Here is a 17,414-nt window from a genome sequence, read left to right on the forward strand (position 1 = left end):
TTCAATGATCTCTAGCTCTAACATTTCTGTGTTCCGAGTGCCCTTCTGCCTCTGATATTCTGTGTTCCCAAGTCCCTTGCAGGGCTGTCATTCTTTCTCCTGTAGTTCTGTCAGTTGGACTTTGTCTGTCCAGGCTGAGAGAAGGCAGGAATTTGACAAGTGGGGGTTTTGTGAGAAACCACCTTGTCTCTAGCCCCCTCCCCAGAGAGTTCAGGGCAACTGGAATTGCCAAAGGAGCTAGGAATCCTAGGCTTGAAATCAATACCCAGAACTGTACTCTGGCTTGCTTCGTGGGCTATCATCGGAAGATAGCAGTGGCCCGGCAGCAGCATCAGAGCTGTGAGTCACTCTTCCAAATGTTCCATACACTTGCACTCCTCTGCATTTGTACCCTGCCCGTGCATGTTCTTGTGTGCATGACCCTCCAGAGGATTCCTTTTGCATCTGCTTTTCCCACTGATGGCATGACAATGGGAAAATCTGTCCGAGATTTGCAACTTTTCTTTCCTTGCTTTCTCATTAAATGATTTTACTTTGGGTTAGGTTTGGAGGTGGAGCAAGCCTATTCAAGCTCCCTAGGCCCAAGACAACAAAAACATATTGGGAATATAGACAGTATTATTACATGGGCACCAGATTCTTTGCCTTGGGCTCCCCCTCGTGCCTGAAAACTTGCAACACACCATAGATTTTTTAAAAAATATTTTTTTCACTGTTAACAATGATACTGTGTACATGTAAGACAAAGTATGACAGCCAAATCAGCATTTCCCCCCCCATTAAATCGGTACTTTTCAAGATAAGGGTGAAATCCAGGACCCATGGGGTTCATCCAGCTTGCACTGCAGTCTAATTTCCCTGTACTGGGTTGTTAACACGCTGATGTGAGGGATGCTATATAAAGTATCTTGCCAGTAATTACATCACATCAAACACTTCTTTCTTGCAAATGTGTATCGCCTGGGTGCATTAGATCATAAGCTTTAGAGATGGAGGGGACCTTAGAGATAACTTAATACAACCCCTTCATGTTATTGATGAGAAAATATGTGTGACTTGCCCAAGGTCACACAGCTAGTAAATTGCAGATTGTGGATATGAAACTTGATCTTCTGACTCTCCATCACACTCTAAATCCTTAGTCTCATACCTAAGAGAGTCTGGAGAAAATCAGTAGGGGTGGTGGTGGACGGGATCAATTTTTCCCCCAAAACCATACAACATAGAGCGTGTTTAATGTGCCTAAAGGTTGAGTAACTGCTGTCCTGAATATAGAGTTATTTTTTATCTTTCTGTTCAGAATGCATATGGAGCTACTAGCCAAGTTCTCCCAAGCCCATATGTTCAAGCAAGTAATGGAAGCAACCAGGGCTAGAGAACAGGAGGCCAGATGGGCAAGGGAACCAGCAGATGTGTAAAAGCAAAGACTTTGCATGATGATGGTCATTGCTTAGCACAATGCCCTGCACCACATATTAAATACTTCATGAAAGTCCATCTATCTATTCATCTATCTGTTTATCTATCTTTATATATCCATCATCTATCCAGCTATTTATCCATCCATCCATCTATCCATCTATCATATATCTATCCATCTCTGTATCCATCATCCATCTATCCACCTACCTATCTATCTATTGTGTTCTCTACACTGCATTCGATCAGAGGATCCTGCCATAACTACTTGTGTGACCTTGGGCAAGTCACTTCCCTCAGTTTCCTTATCTATGAATAGATCCAGTCTATCTGAGGTCCCTTCTAAGACTGACATCTGATGACTCTAGAATTTATTTTCTTCTCAAAAAGTTGTATTTCTGACTTGCTGACTTGCCATTTTTCCCCTTCAGTGTTTGGCTCCCTCTCCCAGAACCATCCACCTGGAGGGTTTGAGTGGCAGTAATGCAAAGATTTGCACTACTGAATAGAACAGGACTTGGACTGTGAAGCTCCTTCTCCAGCCCCAGGTCTTCCCTGCTGTCCCGCAGCTGCTGCAAGAAGAAAAAAAACACCAAGTCACCAAAGATGGTTTCCATCACTTGCATCACTTGGAGGGTCAGGGGGTACAGCATATAAGAGGCCTGCAAGACTGGGCTGAATTCTGGGTAGGATGAGTCAGCACCAATGCTAGAGCTCCCACTAGCTCTTAGGCCAGGCCTGCACAACATATGGCCCGTGGACCACTTGTAGCCCACTGAAGGATTTTGGGTGGCCCATGAAGATGGAGAGGATATAAAAGAAAGTAAAGATGGAATGAGTGCTTTGTCCACGCCCATATCTGTGACCTGAAAAAGTTTAGCCTATTTTAATTTTGGCCCTACCTATTGCCAATTTGTGTAGGTCTGTCTTAGGCCAATGTTTTCCAAATTGTGTCCTAAGGGACCCTGACATTCCACATAATACAAAAAGGATTCTGGAAGAAAATTTAGACAGCCATACTTTCCCCCTCTAAAATATTAAATATTGAATTTTTCTGTGTGTCGAAAATACTTGGGTTTGATGAGTATTTAGCGATAGGCTCAATTTCCTCCATTTCATTCTAAAATTTTAACCACAACTCTCTTCATCCTAGAGTTCTCCACATCCCATGACCCCAATATTTTATCAATGTGTTTCAAGCCCCAAGGTATCCTATGGCCATTTCAGTTTGGGCAACACTGCCTTAGGCTCTTAGGAATCAAGTTGGAGAAAAGGGTGGCTAAAAACCCCATATATAAACTGCTCCATTCCTGCAATCTTGTTGGCCAGCGCAAATCCCCTTCTCTTCTCCCCTGCCACTTACTCTGCTCTCAGCTCTCTGACTACTTGGAACCATATAATGTTGAGCTGGGAAGGACTTCCGTAGAGATAATGAATAATTAGAAGGAGCTGCCTGCTGAAATAGAAATGGGAACCTTGAGAAGAAATGAGTGATCTTAAAACTAATGATAGAGGAAAGGCAACTGTTGTTGTTCAGTCTTTTCCATCATGTCCAACCCCAATTGGGGTTTTCTTGACAAAAATACTGCAGTGGTTTGCCATTTCCTTCTCTAGCTCATTTGACAGATAGGAAACCAAGGCAAACAATGACTTGCCTAGGGTCACCCAACTAATAAGTGTCTGAGACCAGATTTGAACTTAGGAAGAGGAGTCTTCCTGACTACATGCCCAGCACCTATCCACTGAGCTACCCAGCTGCCTCAAGAGGAAATTCAGACATAATCTAAAGTGTACCATTGATTTAAAGAGAACAGATTTCAAAGATGCAGCATGGTGCCTGCAAAGAAGCCTGGATTCAGAATCAAAGGACCTGTGTTTGAATCCCAACCTACATAACCATGAGCAGGTCATTTCCTTCTTAATTTGTAAAATCAGGTGATTCAAAGAATTTCAAGATTTGGAAAAAACTTTAGAGACCATCTTGTCCAATCCATATCTGAACAAGAATCACACTTAACAAAGAGTCATCCAGGCTCCCCTAGAAGAACTCCAGGAAATGGGAACCAGCTCCTTTGGAAGACACAGCTCATTCCATTTGGACTTGACTCTCTCTGTTAGGAAGCTCTTTCTCTCACTGAGCCTAGATGTATCTGTCTTACGGATGTTTCTCAACTCTTCTTTCTGAAGACCAACAAAACAAGCCAGATCCCTTGCTCTACAAGACAGCCCTTCAGCCACTTGAGGAGAGCTACCATGTTCCTCTTTTCCTGGCTAAATCAACATTTGACCTCCGGGGTGGGTGTGGCAGGTTAGGATCCTGGTGGTGAAGTCACAGCTTCCTAGTCACATGCCCTCAATACCCTCAGTAGAATACCATTAGTGCCTGGGCCCGTGTTCCCTATGCTTGCTGGAAGCAGATCTGGGACTGAAGCAAAGTTCCTACGAGGACACTTGCTGCTGTGGAGCAGGTTACAGCTGCTGCTCCACATTGACCATATTTACCTATACCGGGGCTAAATGCTGAGGTCCCTTTTAACTCTAAATCTATGATCCTATGAATTTAGAGGAAGGATGAACAGGATTCCATGGCCTAAGATTCTAGAGGGGAAGGCAACCCAAGGACAATAAGAAGCTGCCAACAAGGAATTCTCAAAATACGAACAGTGGTGATTTTTTTTTTTAGGCTATCGGGGTTAAGTGACTTGCCCGGGGTCACACAGCTAGTAAGTGTCCAGTGTTTGGTCTGAGGCCACATTTGAACTCAGTTCCTCCTGGTGCTCTATCCACTGCACCACCTAATTGCCCCCAGTGGTGATTTTAAAGAGAAAGAAAAGGGGCAAATGTCTAAAGTTGTGGATACCCAGGAACGTCACTGAGAACGAATACCAAAATGGAATACAGTCCTTTAAGAAGGATGTTGGAGAGCCAGAGCTTAGCAGGAGCTGAAGCTGGTGATGAAAATTTAGGCCAAAAAGAAGGAATTTTTAATTTGATTCAGACAAGAGCCAAAGAGAATTATTAAAGAGGGGATAAGATGCTGCTGAAGGTGACTGACCATGCTAACCACTAATGGAGAAAAGGCAGTACTGCTTAAGCTTTATTTCTCTACGAAGGAAACCCCGACCTAGGAAAGAGGATTCAAATGGTTACATGGAATGGATACCCAAGGTAGGTTAGGAGATAAACAGAAAGCACCTATTCCAGCTGCCCCAGTAGCTTCAAGTTACCAGACTGATAAACAACATCCCAGTGTGCTGAACACTGAGGCCTTGTCAGTGATCTGGAGAATAAGAGAACTGCTGTATGACTGGAAATGGGAGGCGATGCTAATTTTCAAGAAAGGGAAGAGGTTCCGATCTGTAAACTGCAGGCTACTCAGCTTATACCTAGTAACCTGTGAACTGTAGACACTTAAATTGGTGTAAGGAAGTGCTACAATGTTCTTGCTTCCCTTCTGAGGACTTTTCCGGGTTTCGAACCTGTGATTTCTTTCTGAAGAGCTATAACTACTCTGCAATTTAGAACCTTTATTACCTGGGGCCATGGAGAGCTTAACTAACTTATCCAGGCTCTCTGTCTCTGTCCCTCTCATGCGCACACACACAGAGGCAGTATGTTTCAGAAACTGCCTTGAACCCAGGTCTAACAGACGTTGAAGGCAGCTCTCTATCTATCTACGGCCATGCCTCTTTCCTTTTGAAGATAACTGCAAAAAAGAATCTGGCCAAAAAAACAAAACAAACTACCACCAACTAACTTCCTTTATGACCTGACACTGGTAATGGACATGCTGATACAGTTGAAAGAATGCTGCATTTGAAGTCAGAAGACCCTGGTTTAAATCCCAGTTCGTCCTACCTGAATGACCTCCTGATGAGTCACTAAATCTCTGTGGGGCTCGGCTTCCTCATTTGAGCTAGATGACCTCTGAGGTCACCTCCAGCTCTAAATGTGATCCAGAAATGACCAGCTCCAGGTAAGGAAGTAGTTGAGGAAAGAGCTAATTTTACATTGAACTAATATTGGGGTACAGACCCAGTAGTGTTATTCTGGGTCAAACAGGCAGCTAGGTAGCACAATGGATAGAGTGTCTGGCCTCAGACACTTACTAGCTGGGTGACCCTTGGCAAGTCATTTAACCCTGTTTACCTCAGTTTCCTCGTTTATCAAACGAGCTGGAAAAGGAAATGGCAAACTACCCCAGTATCTTTGCCAAGAAAACTCCAAATGGAGTCACAAAGAGTTGGAGGTGACTGAAAAATGACTAAATGACAATGAAACTAAATGAAATCTCAAATTTGAAATTTGGAACATGTTAGTGTCAGAGTCATGATTCAAACCCAAGTCTCCTTCACTTTCAGTCTCAAGTTCTTTTAACTATGTCAGATTACCTCTTGTGTAAACGATTGAATAAATTTCATCTCCTTAACCAGAGTCTGGTTTTAGGTTCTTGAACTGGAATAATAATAATAATAATAATAATAATGAAAAGTTAAGGTAAGCAGAAAAGCAATATTATGGGACACCACTGATATATTTTATCTTGTATTTTAACTTAGACTGCTTTCATTGGGAATTAGCTATATTTCTACCTGTGTAAGCTCTTCTAACCCTAAATTAACCTCTCTTTCATTTTAAAATTCTATCAGATGTAACACAATTTCCATCTTTCTAATGGGTGTGAAAAGGTATGCAGAGTGCCTGAGACTTTGTCTGGGAGCTGAGCTGAGGCCTCAAAGAGATCCTAACCATTATTTGAATTAAAAGAAGTCTTTGAAACCTGGGACCTTCTGCTGGAACCAAGGTTCCCTCAATGTCAGAGCGTGGCTGCTGTTACTCTGTGTCACCCCAAGAATACCCCTTGCCAAGGTTCTTATGCCAGTTCTGGAGACAGGCTGCACTCCCAGATAACACCGCTGAAAAATGTCACCAGCCTGAGCCTTGCTTCACTCACAAAGCAAAGACCAAAATAGAATAAGCATCCTGAATCGAGCCTAATAGGGCTTCCATGAAGATCATGTCTAACAAAGAACAAGAAACTATGAGTCTTGGTTTTGCTCTGCATGGTCAAGTGGGTATAAGCCCTCTTGAGCAAGTCATTTACCCACTTTGACCCTTAACTTTCCTCATCTGTTAAATGAGGAAATTGGACTGGGTGACCTCTAAGGTCCTTACCAGCTCCAAATCTATGAGCCAGTGCTCATGGACTCTCAAAGTCAACAAATTGAATGAGGAATAAAAAGACTGAAAAGGCTCCAGAAGGGAAAGGTAAAGACTTGGCCATTCTTTGGGGCACAGCAGAAAGGAGAGGAAATCATAGTCATTGTCTTCCAATATCTAAAAAGCTGTCACAAGGAAGAGGGAGTGGTTCTATCCTCCTCAGCTCCAGAGAGCAGAACCAGGAGTAAACACAACAAAGCAGCAAACAGTTACTGAGCGCCTGCTATGTGTCAGGCACCGTGCTAAGTTCTAGGGATACAAAGAAAAGCAAAAGCCCGGTCCCTGCCCTCGGGGCTCACATCCTAACCATGATGGGGTGGGGGTGGGGAGGCAGCATGCAAACAGCTATGTATTACAAGATACAAGAGTAAATAAGAGGTAAATCTCAGGAAAGGCGGGAAGGTTAGCACAGAATGGCATTGGATGAGGCTTCTTGCATTAAGTAAGATTTTAGTAGAGATGTGAAGGAAGCCTTAAGGGGAGACCAGAGGGGATAATACTCCAGGCATGAGAGAGAACCAGTGTAAAGGCATGGAGTTGGGTGATGGAGTGTTGTGTGCAAGGGATAGCAAGGAGGCCAATGTCACTGGACCATGGAGGGGATTCAAGTGTAAGAAGACTGGAGAGGATGGCAGGGGAAAGGTTGTGAAACGCTTTGAAAGCCTAACAGAATTTTATATTTGATCCTGGAGGTAATAGGGAGCTACCAGAGTTTATTAAGGGGCAGTTAGGTGGTTCCATGGATAGAGTACTGGTCCTGGAGCCAGGAAAACCTGAGTTCAAATCTGGTCTCAGGAATTTACTAGCAGTGTAACACTGGACAAGTCAATTAACCCTGTTTGCCTCAGTTTCCTCATCTGTAAAATGAGCTGGAGAAGGAAATGGCAAACCACTCGGCATCTCTGCCAAGAAAACCCCAAATGGGGTCACAAAGAGTCGAACACAACTGAAAAACTGAACAACAACAACGAGTTTACTAAATAGGGAGGAGACGTGATCACTGCTCTTTAGGAAGATCACTTTGGCAGCTGGGTGGAGGAGGGATAGAGTAGGAAGATTCTTGATTTAAGGGTCTGTGCCAAAGCAGCAGCATCACGAGAAAAGGGGTGGATACAAAAGATGTCAAGATAGAATTGACAGCACTTGGCAACAGATTGGGTGTGTGGGGGAGGAGGGTGTTGGGGTTGTGCAAGTGTGGAATCTTGGATAATAACAATAACAATAGTTTACATTTATTTGGTGTTTACTATGTGCCAGGCACTATGCTAAGCACTTACACAAATATCTCATTTGATCCTCACAGCAACATGGAAGGTAGAGATAATTATTATCCCCATTTTACAGTAGAGGAAACCCAGGGTCACATGGCTAGTAAGTGACTGAGGCTGGATTTGAACTCATGAAGATAAGTAAGTTGACCAATGTCTAAACTGCTTCCTGCCTTTTTCCCCAGTGAGGTACCCAGAGCCTCTGGTGTGCCAGATGAATCGCATAGCAATGCCACACAAAAAGCCTCCCCAGAGCCCTTTGGAGCCTCAAAGCAACTCAGCTCTGGGCCTGAGGAAACGCACAGCTTTGGATCATTGATATAGAGCTGGGAGGGATGCTTAGAGCCCCATCAGTCCATCTTTCTCATTTTACAGATGAGAAAACTAAGGCCTAGGAAGGTTAAAAGTTTTGCCCAAAGGCTTGCCTACAGGTAATAGGCAGCAGAGGTTGTATCTGGACCCAGGTCCTCCAATGCCTGATCCAGTCCTTTCTTCTCTGTCCTGCGCTGGGGAGGTTGAGGGGTGAAGGCAGAGACGGGAAGCTGCCATCCAGGTGAGACATATTTTCCACATCTGCTCTACCCAACAGGGCTTCAGTAAACCAAATCTGTGGGTTCTGAGGAGAAAAGGACTTTGACCAGCTCCTCCCAATGCAATAGCCCAAGATCTCCTCAGCCCCCAAAATCTCATAAAATCTGATTGGGGAATAGAATGAGTAGAGAAGACCATACATCCCAGGGTTTGTGAGTCCAGATAAGGATGAAGGAAGGGGAGTGGGCTGGGTTGGGGTGGGAAGGGGAAGGAGTTAGATGAGGCTGGGTAATATAGTCCAGAAGGTCAAGTCCTCCTCTATTGATCATTTTTGTCTTGCTGACATGTTTTCCCAAGAAGTTTCTTTATCATTTTGTCTATTTAGAAAAAAATCCTGCTGGTATTTTAATTGGCAAAAACAAAAATAGCTAACATTTATATAGGATCTTAAGCTTTGTAAAGCATTTTATACACCTTTTCTCATTTAAATTCAGTCTGTGAATTACCTTTGATATTATTATAATTGTTATCACCAAGCATATACCATAAGCCCAGGGCGCTGGCACACCCTGGGGAAGTATTCCCATTAACCTATGCTCTCTGCTCCCTTTGGTTATTACATTAAACCTTCTCACCAGCGAACAGGAAACCTCAAATTTTGGTCTTATTTCTCCCAATAAAATTCTGTAGTTTTCATTCATTCATAACAGGACCTTAAGGCTCATTTCATCCAACCCCCTCATCTTACAACTGAGAAAACTGATACCCAAGAGGTAAAGTGACTTACCCAGATAGTTACAGAATGAGGATTAGAAACTCAGGGCCTTTGACTCAAATGCACACTTTACTTCTTATTGACCAAGCTCTTTTACTCTTATCTCCCTTCTCTGTCCCCAAAAAGCAGTTAGGAATGGGGCTGTTCTATCTTAAAGGATCCCTTTTTAAAATGCAGCTAGGTGATACAGTAGATAGAGTGCTGGACCTGGAGCCAGGAAGACCTGAGTTCAAATCCAGCCTCACATACTTACTAGTAGTGTGACCCTGGGCAAGTCACTTAACCCTGTTTGCCTCAGTTTCCTCATTTGTAAAATGAACCGGAGAAGGAAATGGCAAACCACTCCAGTATCTCTGCCAAGAAAACCCCAAAGGGGTTCAGGAAGAATCAGACAAGACTGAAATGACTGAACAACAATTTTAAAATGCAAATACAGAGGAACATGTCTGACAGCCAGTTGAGAGCAAGAATGGGACTGGAGGGACCCTGGGGAATGTCTTGTACACCTATGGCCTGAAACAATTGATAGCTCATATTTAGGCTTGCACGTCCCTTTGATTAAACAGCCCTCTCTGATGTAAGTAATGCAAGTCCCATTGGGCAGAGGAGAAAACTGAGATTCAATGCTCTGTCCACTGATTTTCTTATATTCCTCCACAATATTTCCCCTTGGGAGCAGGACACTGTGACTTCTGCTTTTTTTTTTCTTTTGCCTGTCCTCTAATAGAGGGCTCCAAACATGTAGAAACCACACTTTAGAAATTGTTAGTGGGTAGTTGTAGCCACCAGCAGGGCCTCCACTCCCACTATCATGCACCATGCCTGCACCTGGCACCTAGTGTGCTCCATGGCCTCCAACGTGAGGCTCTGCATACATGATTCTCTATTACTTAAAGAATGCTTGTAGAATACTGCTGTAAAAAAAAAAAAAGATGTTCAAAAACACTGCACTAACCTTTCAGGGACCTGGATTCTAGCCCAGCCGGGTTATTACTCCACCTGTATCTTTATGTGATTGTTCTGAGGCCCAGTTTTCTCAGCTTGAATAATATTAATGACAAGAATAACTCATATGTATATACTTCTTTAAGGTTTACAAAGTACTTTCCTCAGAACAAGCCTGTGAAGTGGGTGATGGGAGTATTAGTATTCCCATTTTACAGATGTGAACACTGAGGCTCAAAGACTTAAATAACTTGTCCAAGAATTGATGTTGGCACCAGGCCCTGAAACTTAGGGCCTTTATTAATATACCATGACTTCTATAAAGTGGGAATAAATAATAAAGTTATAAAGTACCATGTTTGCCATGATCATAGGACTGTAAGGATTAAGTAAAATAATGATGTAAAAGTGTTCTCAGATACTTAAAAAACTTAAAGTATTGGTAGGATTACTATTTTTTTCTTTTTTGGGGTGGGGTTAGGCAATGGGGTTAAGTGACTTGCCCAGGGTCACACAGCTAGTAAGTGTTATGTGTCTGAAGCCGGATTTGAACTCAGGTCCTCCTGAATCCAAGGCTGGTAGGATTACTTCTGCAGCCATTCCTCTATGATGGCAGCATGGCACAGAGGATCAACTATGAATCTTGGGGTCAGGAATCTGGGTCTTCCAAATCCCAGTTCTCATCTATACTATTGCTGTGACCCTGGAGCTCATAAGCCTGGCCTCTAGTACGTAGGTGGGACCAGGAGAAGGAGAACTGGCTTTCAATTTGGAAGACCTGGTTTTAACTCCTGCCTTGGAGGTAACCTGTGTGACCTGAAACAAACTGCTTCACCTTATTGGTACTCAGTTTCCTTATCTATAACATGAGAAGGTTGGGTTAGATAACGGCTGAGGACCATCCTTCTAGGCAAATCAGTTAACTTCAGTGGGACTTGGCATCTCTTTAAAAACACGGACACAGGGGCAGCTAGATGGCACAGTGAATAGAGCTCCAGACTTAGCGTCAGGAGGACCTGTCTTCAAATCCGACCTCAGACAGTTGATACTTACTAGCTGTGTGACCCTGGACAAGTCACTTAACCCTGATTGCCTCACCAAAAAAAAAAAAAGAATGCACACACACACACATATATATATATGAGTATATTGCATATATGTGCGTATATATACACATTATACATGCAACATATAATATATTATTGTATGTTATATAAGAATTACAATATGTTATATAATAATTATTACAATAATATGTAATATGTTTGGTGCATACATATTTAGCATTTATGTAGTGCTTTACAGTTTTGCAAAGTGCTTTACACATATATATATATATATTATCTCATTTGATTGTAAATAGTCATAAATAGTCAGGACCACTTTCTTCCCCTTTCTGGTAGGCCTCTGTCTGCTAGGGATATAGCACTCCACATCCTTGGCTCCTCTCCCATCTTCCTCTTCCTTCTTTCCCATTCCCTACCTCTTTTAAGAGTATTGTTGCTTGACTTTTGAAACCTAAGAATATATTTTGCAGAATGGCAGTAGACCGGCTTTTTTTTTTAACATTTTATTGTTTGTTTTTTGTTTTTGCCTTTTGATTAGGCAATCGGGGTTAAGTGACTTGCCCAGGGTCACACAGCTAGTGTGTCATATGTCTGAGGCCAGATTTGAACTCAGGTCCTCCTAACTCCAAGGCCAGAGCTCTATCTACTGCGTCACCTAGCTGCCCCATTTTTTCTTTTTAACATTTTAAAAGAAATTTTAAACAGCAATGTCATCACAGGCCCAGTCCTTGTCTTGATCCTTCACCAGAGCCCTTTGTCTCACTATGGTATGGAAGTGATGGCTATCTGCTAACCTGAGCACCAGTCTAGTTAAGCTCTGAGAGGCTGACTCATCACCAGCAGGTGAGCCAACAGGGGATGGTTTTCGTGATGGTTTTTCTATGGCCATAAAATTTCTCTCTTTAGGTATGAAAGGGTTGTCTCCTGTATCCATCAGTGAAACAACGGAGGTTTTGAAAGCAGTATTCCTTTTGCTAGACTGGAAAATGAAAAAGGTGAGGGCTCTGTGACCGATTAATTTATCTCCATAGATCACTGTCCACATCTCTCAGAGAGCCACGAACTCCCTAGATCTGGGGAGGTAAAGCACTAGTTTCCTTATTAAAAAAGAAAAAATCATAGGATTTACAGCCAGAAGAGAATGAACTTAGATTTAGTTCTACCCTCTCCCTGCCCCACCCCCCTTCTTGTTTTACAGATTGGGAAACTGAGACCCAGAGAGGAAAATTGGTTAGTCTCCAGGCTACATGGGGATTAAGCTGTAAAACTCGAATTTGAACCCAGGTCTTCTGCCTCATACGTTCTGTTTTCCAGCAGACCTGGTGCTGCTTAGCAGCCTGTGGGCAGCCCGGGCCACCTCCCGTAGAGCCCACATGACCCTACAGACCTTGCTTGGCCTGGTCTTTTTTCTGCTTTTCCTCTTCCAGGGCTTTCATCTTGGCTTCATATTCATCAGCCAGTGCCTTCCACTCCTTCCGGTTGTTGGTGATGCCATCGAGCATGGGGGTGATCTGCTCGTGAAACCGGGAAAACTCCTGGGAGAGAAGACAAGGTCTCAGTCACCTAGGACAAATGAGCAGCTATCAGGCAGGTAACACACTCTCTTATTCCATTGAAAGGAGGGCTGGATAGCTCTCTGGTTGGAAAGTTCTTCCTTACATCAAGGCCTCCCTGTAACTTCCTTCCGCTGCTCCCAGCTTTGTCCTCTGGGGCCAAGCAGAACGAATCTAATCCCTCTTCCCCAAAAGAGTTTGTCAAATATTTATAGTGACCATAAGTCTTCTAGTCCAACGGTGTGGTTTCACGTTCCCTAAACGTTCTGATCATCCTTCCCTGGATACTCTCTGATTTGTCAGCGTTCCTCTTAAAATGTCGGTTCCTTGTTTGGGCCCAGAAAGGTAAAGTAACTTGCCTAACAACACACAGCAAGTTAATGATGGAACCAAGATTGAAATTCAGGGCTCCTGACTCCTGATCTCTTGCTGTTTTATAGGCCTGCTGCCTTCTGCTCTCTGAAAATCAAGTCATTCTCCAATTTCCTACAGCCTCCCTTATATTATACATATTTGTGTACATATGTTACATCCTTCTTAGTAAAATATAAACTTTCTGAGGGAAGAGATTATTTTTATCTTTTACCTTTGTATCCCCAGTGCCCAGGACCTTGCATACAGGCACTTAATAAGCCTTTGTTAATCAAATATCTTTACAGATAACCAAGGACTGTCTGTCCTTTTCAATAAAATTAAGCTGAGGACTGGAAATTTGTGAGTTATCTTAATAAATCCTTTATCCTCCTGTAGGATGCTTTGGACTTCCCATGTCACTAACTATCCCCTGACTATAGGCATGCAGAATTGTGTGTGGAAAGCAAAAAGCCTGACTTCTAATCTCAGCTCTGCTCCTGACTGCTTCTATGGCCTCGATAGACTATTCATAGACCCTGAGTCTCAATTCCCTCATCTGTAAACATATTTAGAGTTAGAGAGGTTCTAGAGATCAGATAGTCGCACTTCCATATCATATAATTTGATAAAATGAGGCCCAGAAGAGGGAATCATCTTGGCCCAAGGTCACAGAGCTACTACAGAGCAGGGCTGAGGTTCACATGCAGGTCCTGTGACTCTAAGTTCGGTATGCTTTCTACCCCCCTTGGCCTTTGTATATCATTGAGCTGTTTTGAAGAGCAAATGAAATCAAAATAATCTTAATTACAACACTCAGGACTCTCATTTATAAAATATTTCACAGTTTATAAGGCACTTTTCTCACACCTGCCCTGGAAAAGAGAAAAGTGGTATGAATATAATAATAATAATAATAGCAGCTGATAATGGCAAAAATAATAATATTTTAAGGTTTGCAAAGTGCTTTATGTCTACTATTTTATTTGCTCCTCACAACAATCCTGTGAAGTAGGTACTTTCTTACAGATGAGAAAACTGAGGCTGAGCAATAAATATTAAGTGACTTGTCTAGGGTCACCCAGCTAGTAAGTGTCTAAGGAAAAACTAGAGTGCCACGCTGCTTCTTATTCCCATTTTAAAGAAGGGAAACCTAAGGATCAAAATGGGGTAATGATTTGTCCATAGTCCCAAAGCCAAGACTTGAACAGAGGGCTGCTCCCAAATCAAGTGTTCTTTCCTCTGTTAACTACAAGCCCGAAGTCGGGACAATTGATCCATGCGCCATGAAGGCAGCAGCTATTACTAATAACCTTGGTAAGGCACCAGCTCCTTTTCTCTAGGTTAGGGATCCTCAACCTTTTTTTTGTATCATGGACCCCTTTAGTAAGCTGGCAAAGTCAATGGACCTTTTCCCAGAATACTGTTTTTCTTAAATGCATGAAAGGGAAAAAAATTATCTATATCTATATATCTCTCTATATATAAATTACAAAGGAAACTAATTATATTGAAATACAGTTATCAAGATAGTGAAGAAACAAATTCACAGACCCCAGGTTCAGAGCCCCTGCTTTAGGTCAGCCTGTTGGCTAAAACCAGGCCTGACTTTCTATATTTCTTAACTGGCCCTTGTACAAAAGCTCTGACTGCTGTCCAGAAGAAGAGTCAAGTTAGACCTCTCTATGGCTGAGCCCCTGAGCTCTGGAAATGCTGATTGCCTGGGTGGCCTTCCCCACACGTGTATCTATGTTACCCTATGCTGTGTATGTCTCCAGGCTGAATCACCAAGTAGAGGGTACTGCAAGCCACTTCTGCAAGACATAGGCTTACGCTGAAGGGCTTAGGCAATGAGGATTCCATGATGCAAAGTCAGCATGGTTGAATTCTTGATTACGCAGTCCAAGCCCATGTGGGCTTCTCTGCCTGTGTTAGGGGCTGTAGGCCTGGACACCTTCCCGACAGCCCTGGGACATGTTGGAAGCAATTGGAAAGCTATGAAGAAAGCCTTCTTCTTCCGAGTATTTGGGAGCAGGGTGAAGTGAGGGGGACCAGATGTGTGCTTCTAGAAAACAGGCTTCTAAACAGGGTGAAGGTCAGGCCCACCTTGTACACAAAAGTGCAGACAAAGTCAATGAAACCAACTTGCAGCTTGGGGAGCTCATCTGCTTTGTTCCTGTCCATCATAGGCTGTCAGCAGAAGGTGGAGAAAAAAGGGCAGAACATATTATTCCTTCTCAGTCACAGAACCATCACCTGCTCAGCTCTCCCCAAGGCTCACAGAGGGCTCCCCAGAATTCTCCCCATGTGTTGGCTGAGGTAGGCTGTCTCAAGAGGTAGCTCTTTCTCCTCACTGACATCCCATGGGACTTTGTGTGTGCGTGTGTGTGTTTTGGTTGTTTTTTTTTTTTGGTGAGGGCAATTGGGATTAAGTGACTTGCCCAAGGTCACACAGCTAGTGAGTGTTATGTGTCTGAGGCCAGATTTGAACTCAGGTCCTCCTGATTCCAAGGCCGGTGCTTTACCCACTGTGCCACCTAGCTGCCTCCTCCCCATGTGACTTTGTATTCATAAATTCACCAGAGGACCAAAAAAAAAAATGGTACAGAACATTGCCTACATTGTCAGGTGGGGAAGGTTCAATTGGAGATGGTTGTTATAGATGTATGTGGAAATGACCATAATATTAAAAAAAAATGACACTTATTTTTTAAAATTTAAAGAATTGTAAAAAAAAACAAAAACCCAACACATATGCTGCTATGGCAAAGGACATGCTTGCTTTTAACTTTCATCTATCCAAACTGAATAACGGAAGCAGGAAGTGAGTGACCTTTGTCCTAGAGCGCTGCTGACACAGGCTATCAGAAACCACCTAGGACAGGAACACTGGTGTCTCTTTATGATATAAACACAGTACAGATGGATCCTCATGGGATGACTGGGTCGACATTCATCTTTAGAACATAAACTAGCCTCTAAAAGGCTTGGGAGGTTCTGCTTCTAATCCAACAGAAATAGGGACAGGAGGATCTGAGGGTGTAAGGGAGGTATGGGAAGACTGACATAGGACAAAACAAGATGGTAGAATTTAAGCTGGGAGAGACCTTAGCCCTTTGGCAAATTGTTCAACTTTTCTTGAACCCATTTCCCCACCTGTAAAATGTACATAGTAGGATTTAGAGTTAAAAGGTGCCTTAGAGGTCATCCAGTGCAACCCTTCATTTTAGCAATTAGATAATTGAGACCCAAAGATTTCAAGAGACTTACCCAGGATCACACTGGTAGTGGCAGAGTTGGGATTCGAACCCAGGTCCTCTAGTTTCAATCTGCCATTTCCCCCCCACCATACCACCTTTAACACTAGGCTCCTTCATATTTTGTAAGAAACTTGAGGACGATTGTCTTCTGCAAGGAGACCCATTGATCTGTAAGTTTTATGTCATGGGTGGAATGCTATACGTAGATCCACATGCATTGTGTGTATTTCTCCATGAAGTGTAGCAATGGGGTGAGTTTGCTCTTCTCCATTAACATCAATGTGAGGCCTCATCTCTAACAATAATAGTAATAGCTAACATTTACATCGAACTCTAATGTTTACAAAGCACTTTGCATATATTATCTTATTCGATCTTTATCTTGTTAGGTAGTTTTTAATATTCCCATTTTACAGATGAGGAAACTGAGGCCAGGAAAGGTTAAATGACTTGTTCGTGGACACAGAGCTTGGAAGTGTCAGAGGACAAGATTTGGACTCAGGTCTGTCTTCCTCTAAGGGCAGCATTCTATATCTTAGACTTTCTAGCTGCCTATTTTACAAAAGGATGAGCGCCAATTTCTACTCACAATAGGGTTCTGCTGGAGTACAGTTCTCTCCAAATCCCCTTGCTCCCAGAATTCAGCAGCCACTAAAAGAGCCACCTGCCAAAAATAAAAGGGTGAAAACTCCAAATCATCTCACCAAAGAGCCCCTATGGCTGAGGTTTCTGAGGCCAAAGAGAGGCCTGGGGTGTGCTCTCTGTGTATGACATCCGCCATGTAAAAAGGATTCAGCTGAGATTCTTTGAAGGGTGTGCAGTGATTGTAAATGCTTAGCAGGGAGTCAGGATGGGGTCCCCAAAACCTCTATGGGAAAAGAGTAAGAAGAGGTCCCCCAAATTGCCCTGTCCCAAAGGGAATACAAGTTTCCATGTACCTTGCTCTGAACTTCCCAGGGCTTGGTTATAGCAGACAAGTCACAGGCGGTCATCATCATCGCCCTGGGGACACAAGACAGTGATTA

General features: G+C 43.0%; 1 protein-coding gene across 1 annotated transcript in view; it reads right to left on the reverse strand.

The window, feature by feature from the left end:
- Positions 1-497: 497 nt before the first annotated feature.
- PDE6A (phosphodiesterase 6A) overlaps positions 498-17,414 on the reverse strand; it is a 100,962-nt gene continuing 84,045 nt past the window's right edge. Inside the window, exons 18-22 of the mRNA XM_020964219.2 lie at positions 17,328-17,391; positions 16,979-17,053; positions 15,236-15,319; positions 12,613-12,760; positions 498-1,991 (exon numbers count right to left, since the gene is read on the reverse strand). Coding sequence (XP_020819878.1) covers positions 1,918-1,991; positions 12,613-12,760; positions 15,236-15,319; positions 16,979-17,053; positions 17,328-17,391 — 445 coding nt within the window. The 3' untranslated portion in view covers positions 498-1,917. The remainder of the gene's footprint in view (positions 1,992-12,612; positions 12,761-15,235; positions 15,320-16,978; positions 17,054-17,327; positions 17,392-17,414) is intronic.

This window comes from Phascolarctos cinereus, unplaced genomic scaffold (assembly GCF_003287225.1).
Source record: "Phascolarctos cinereus isolate Bilbo 61053 unplaced genomic scaffold, phaCin_HiC Scaffold_2;HRSCAF=192, whole genome shotgun sequence".
NCBI classification, from domain to species: Eukaryota; Metazoa; Chordata; class Mammalia; order Diprotodontia; family Phascolarctidae; genus Phascolarctos; species Phascolarctos cinereus.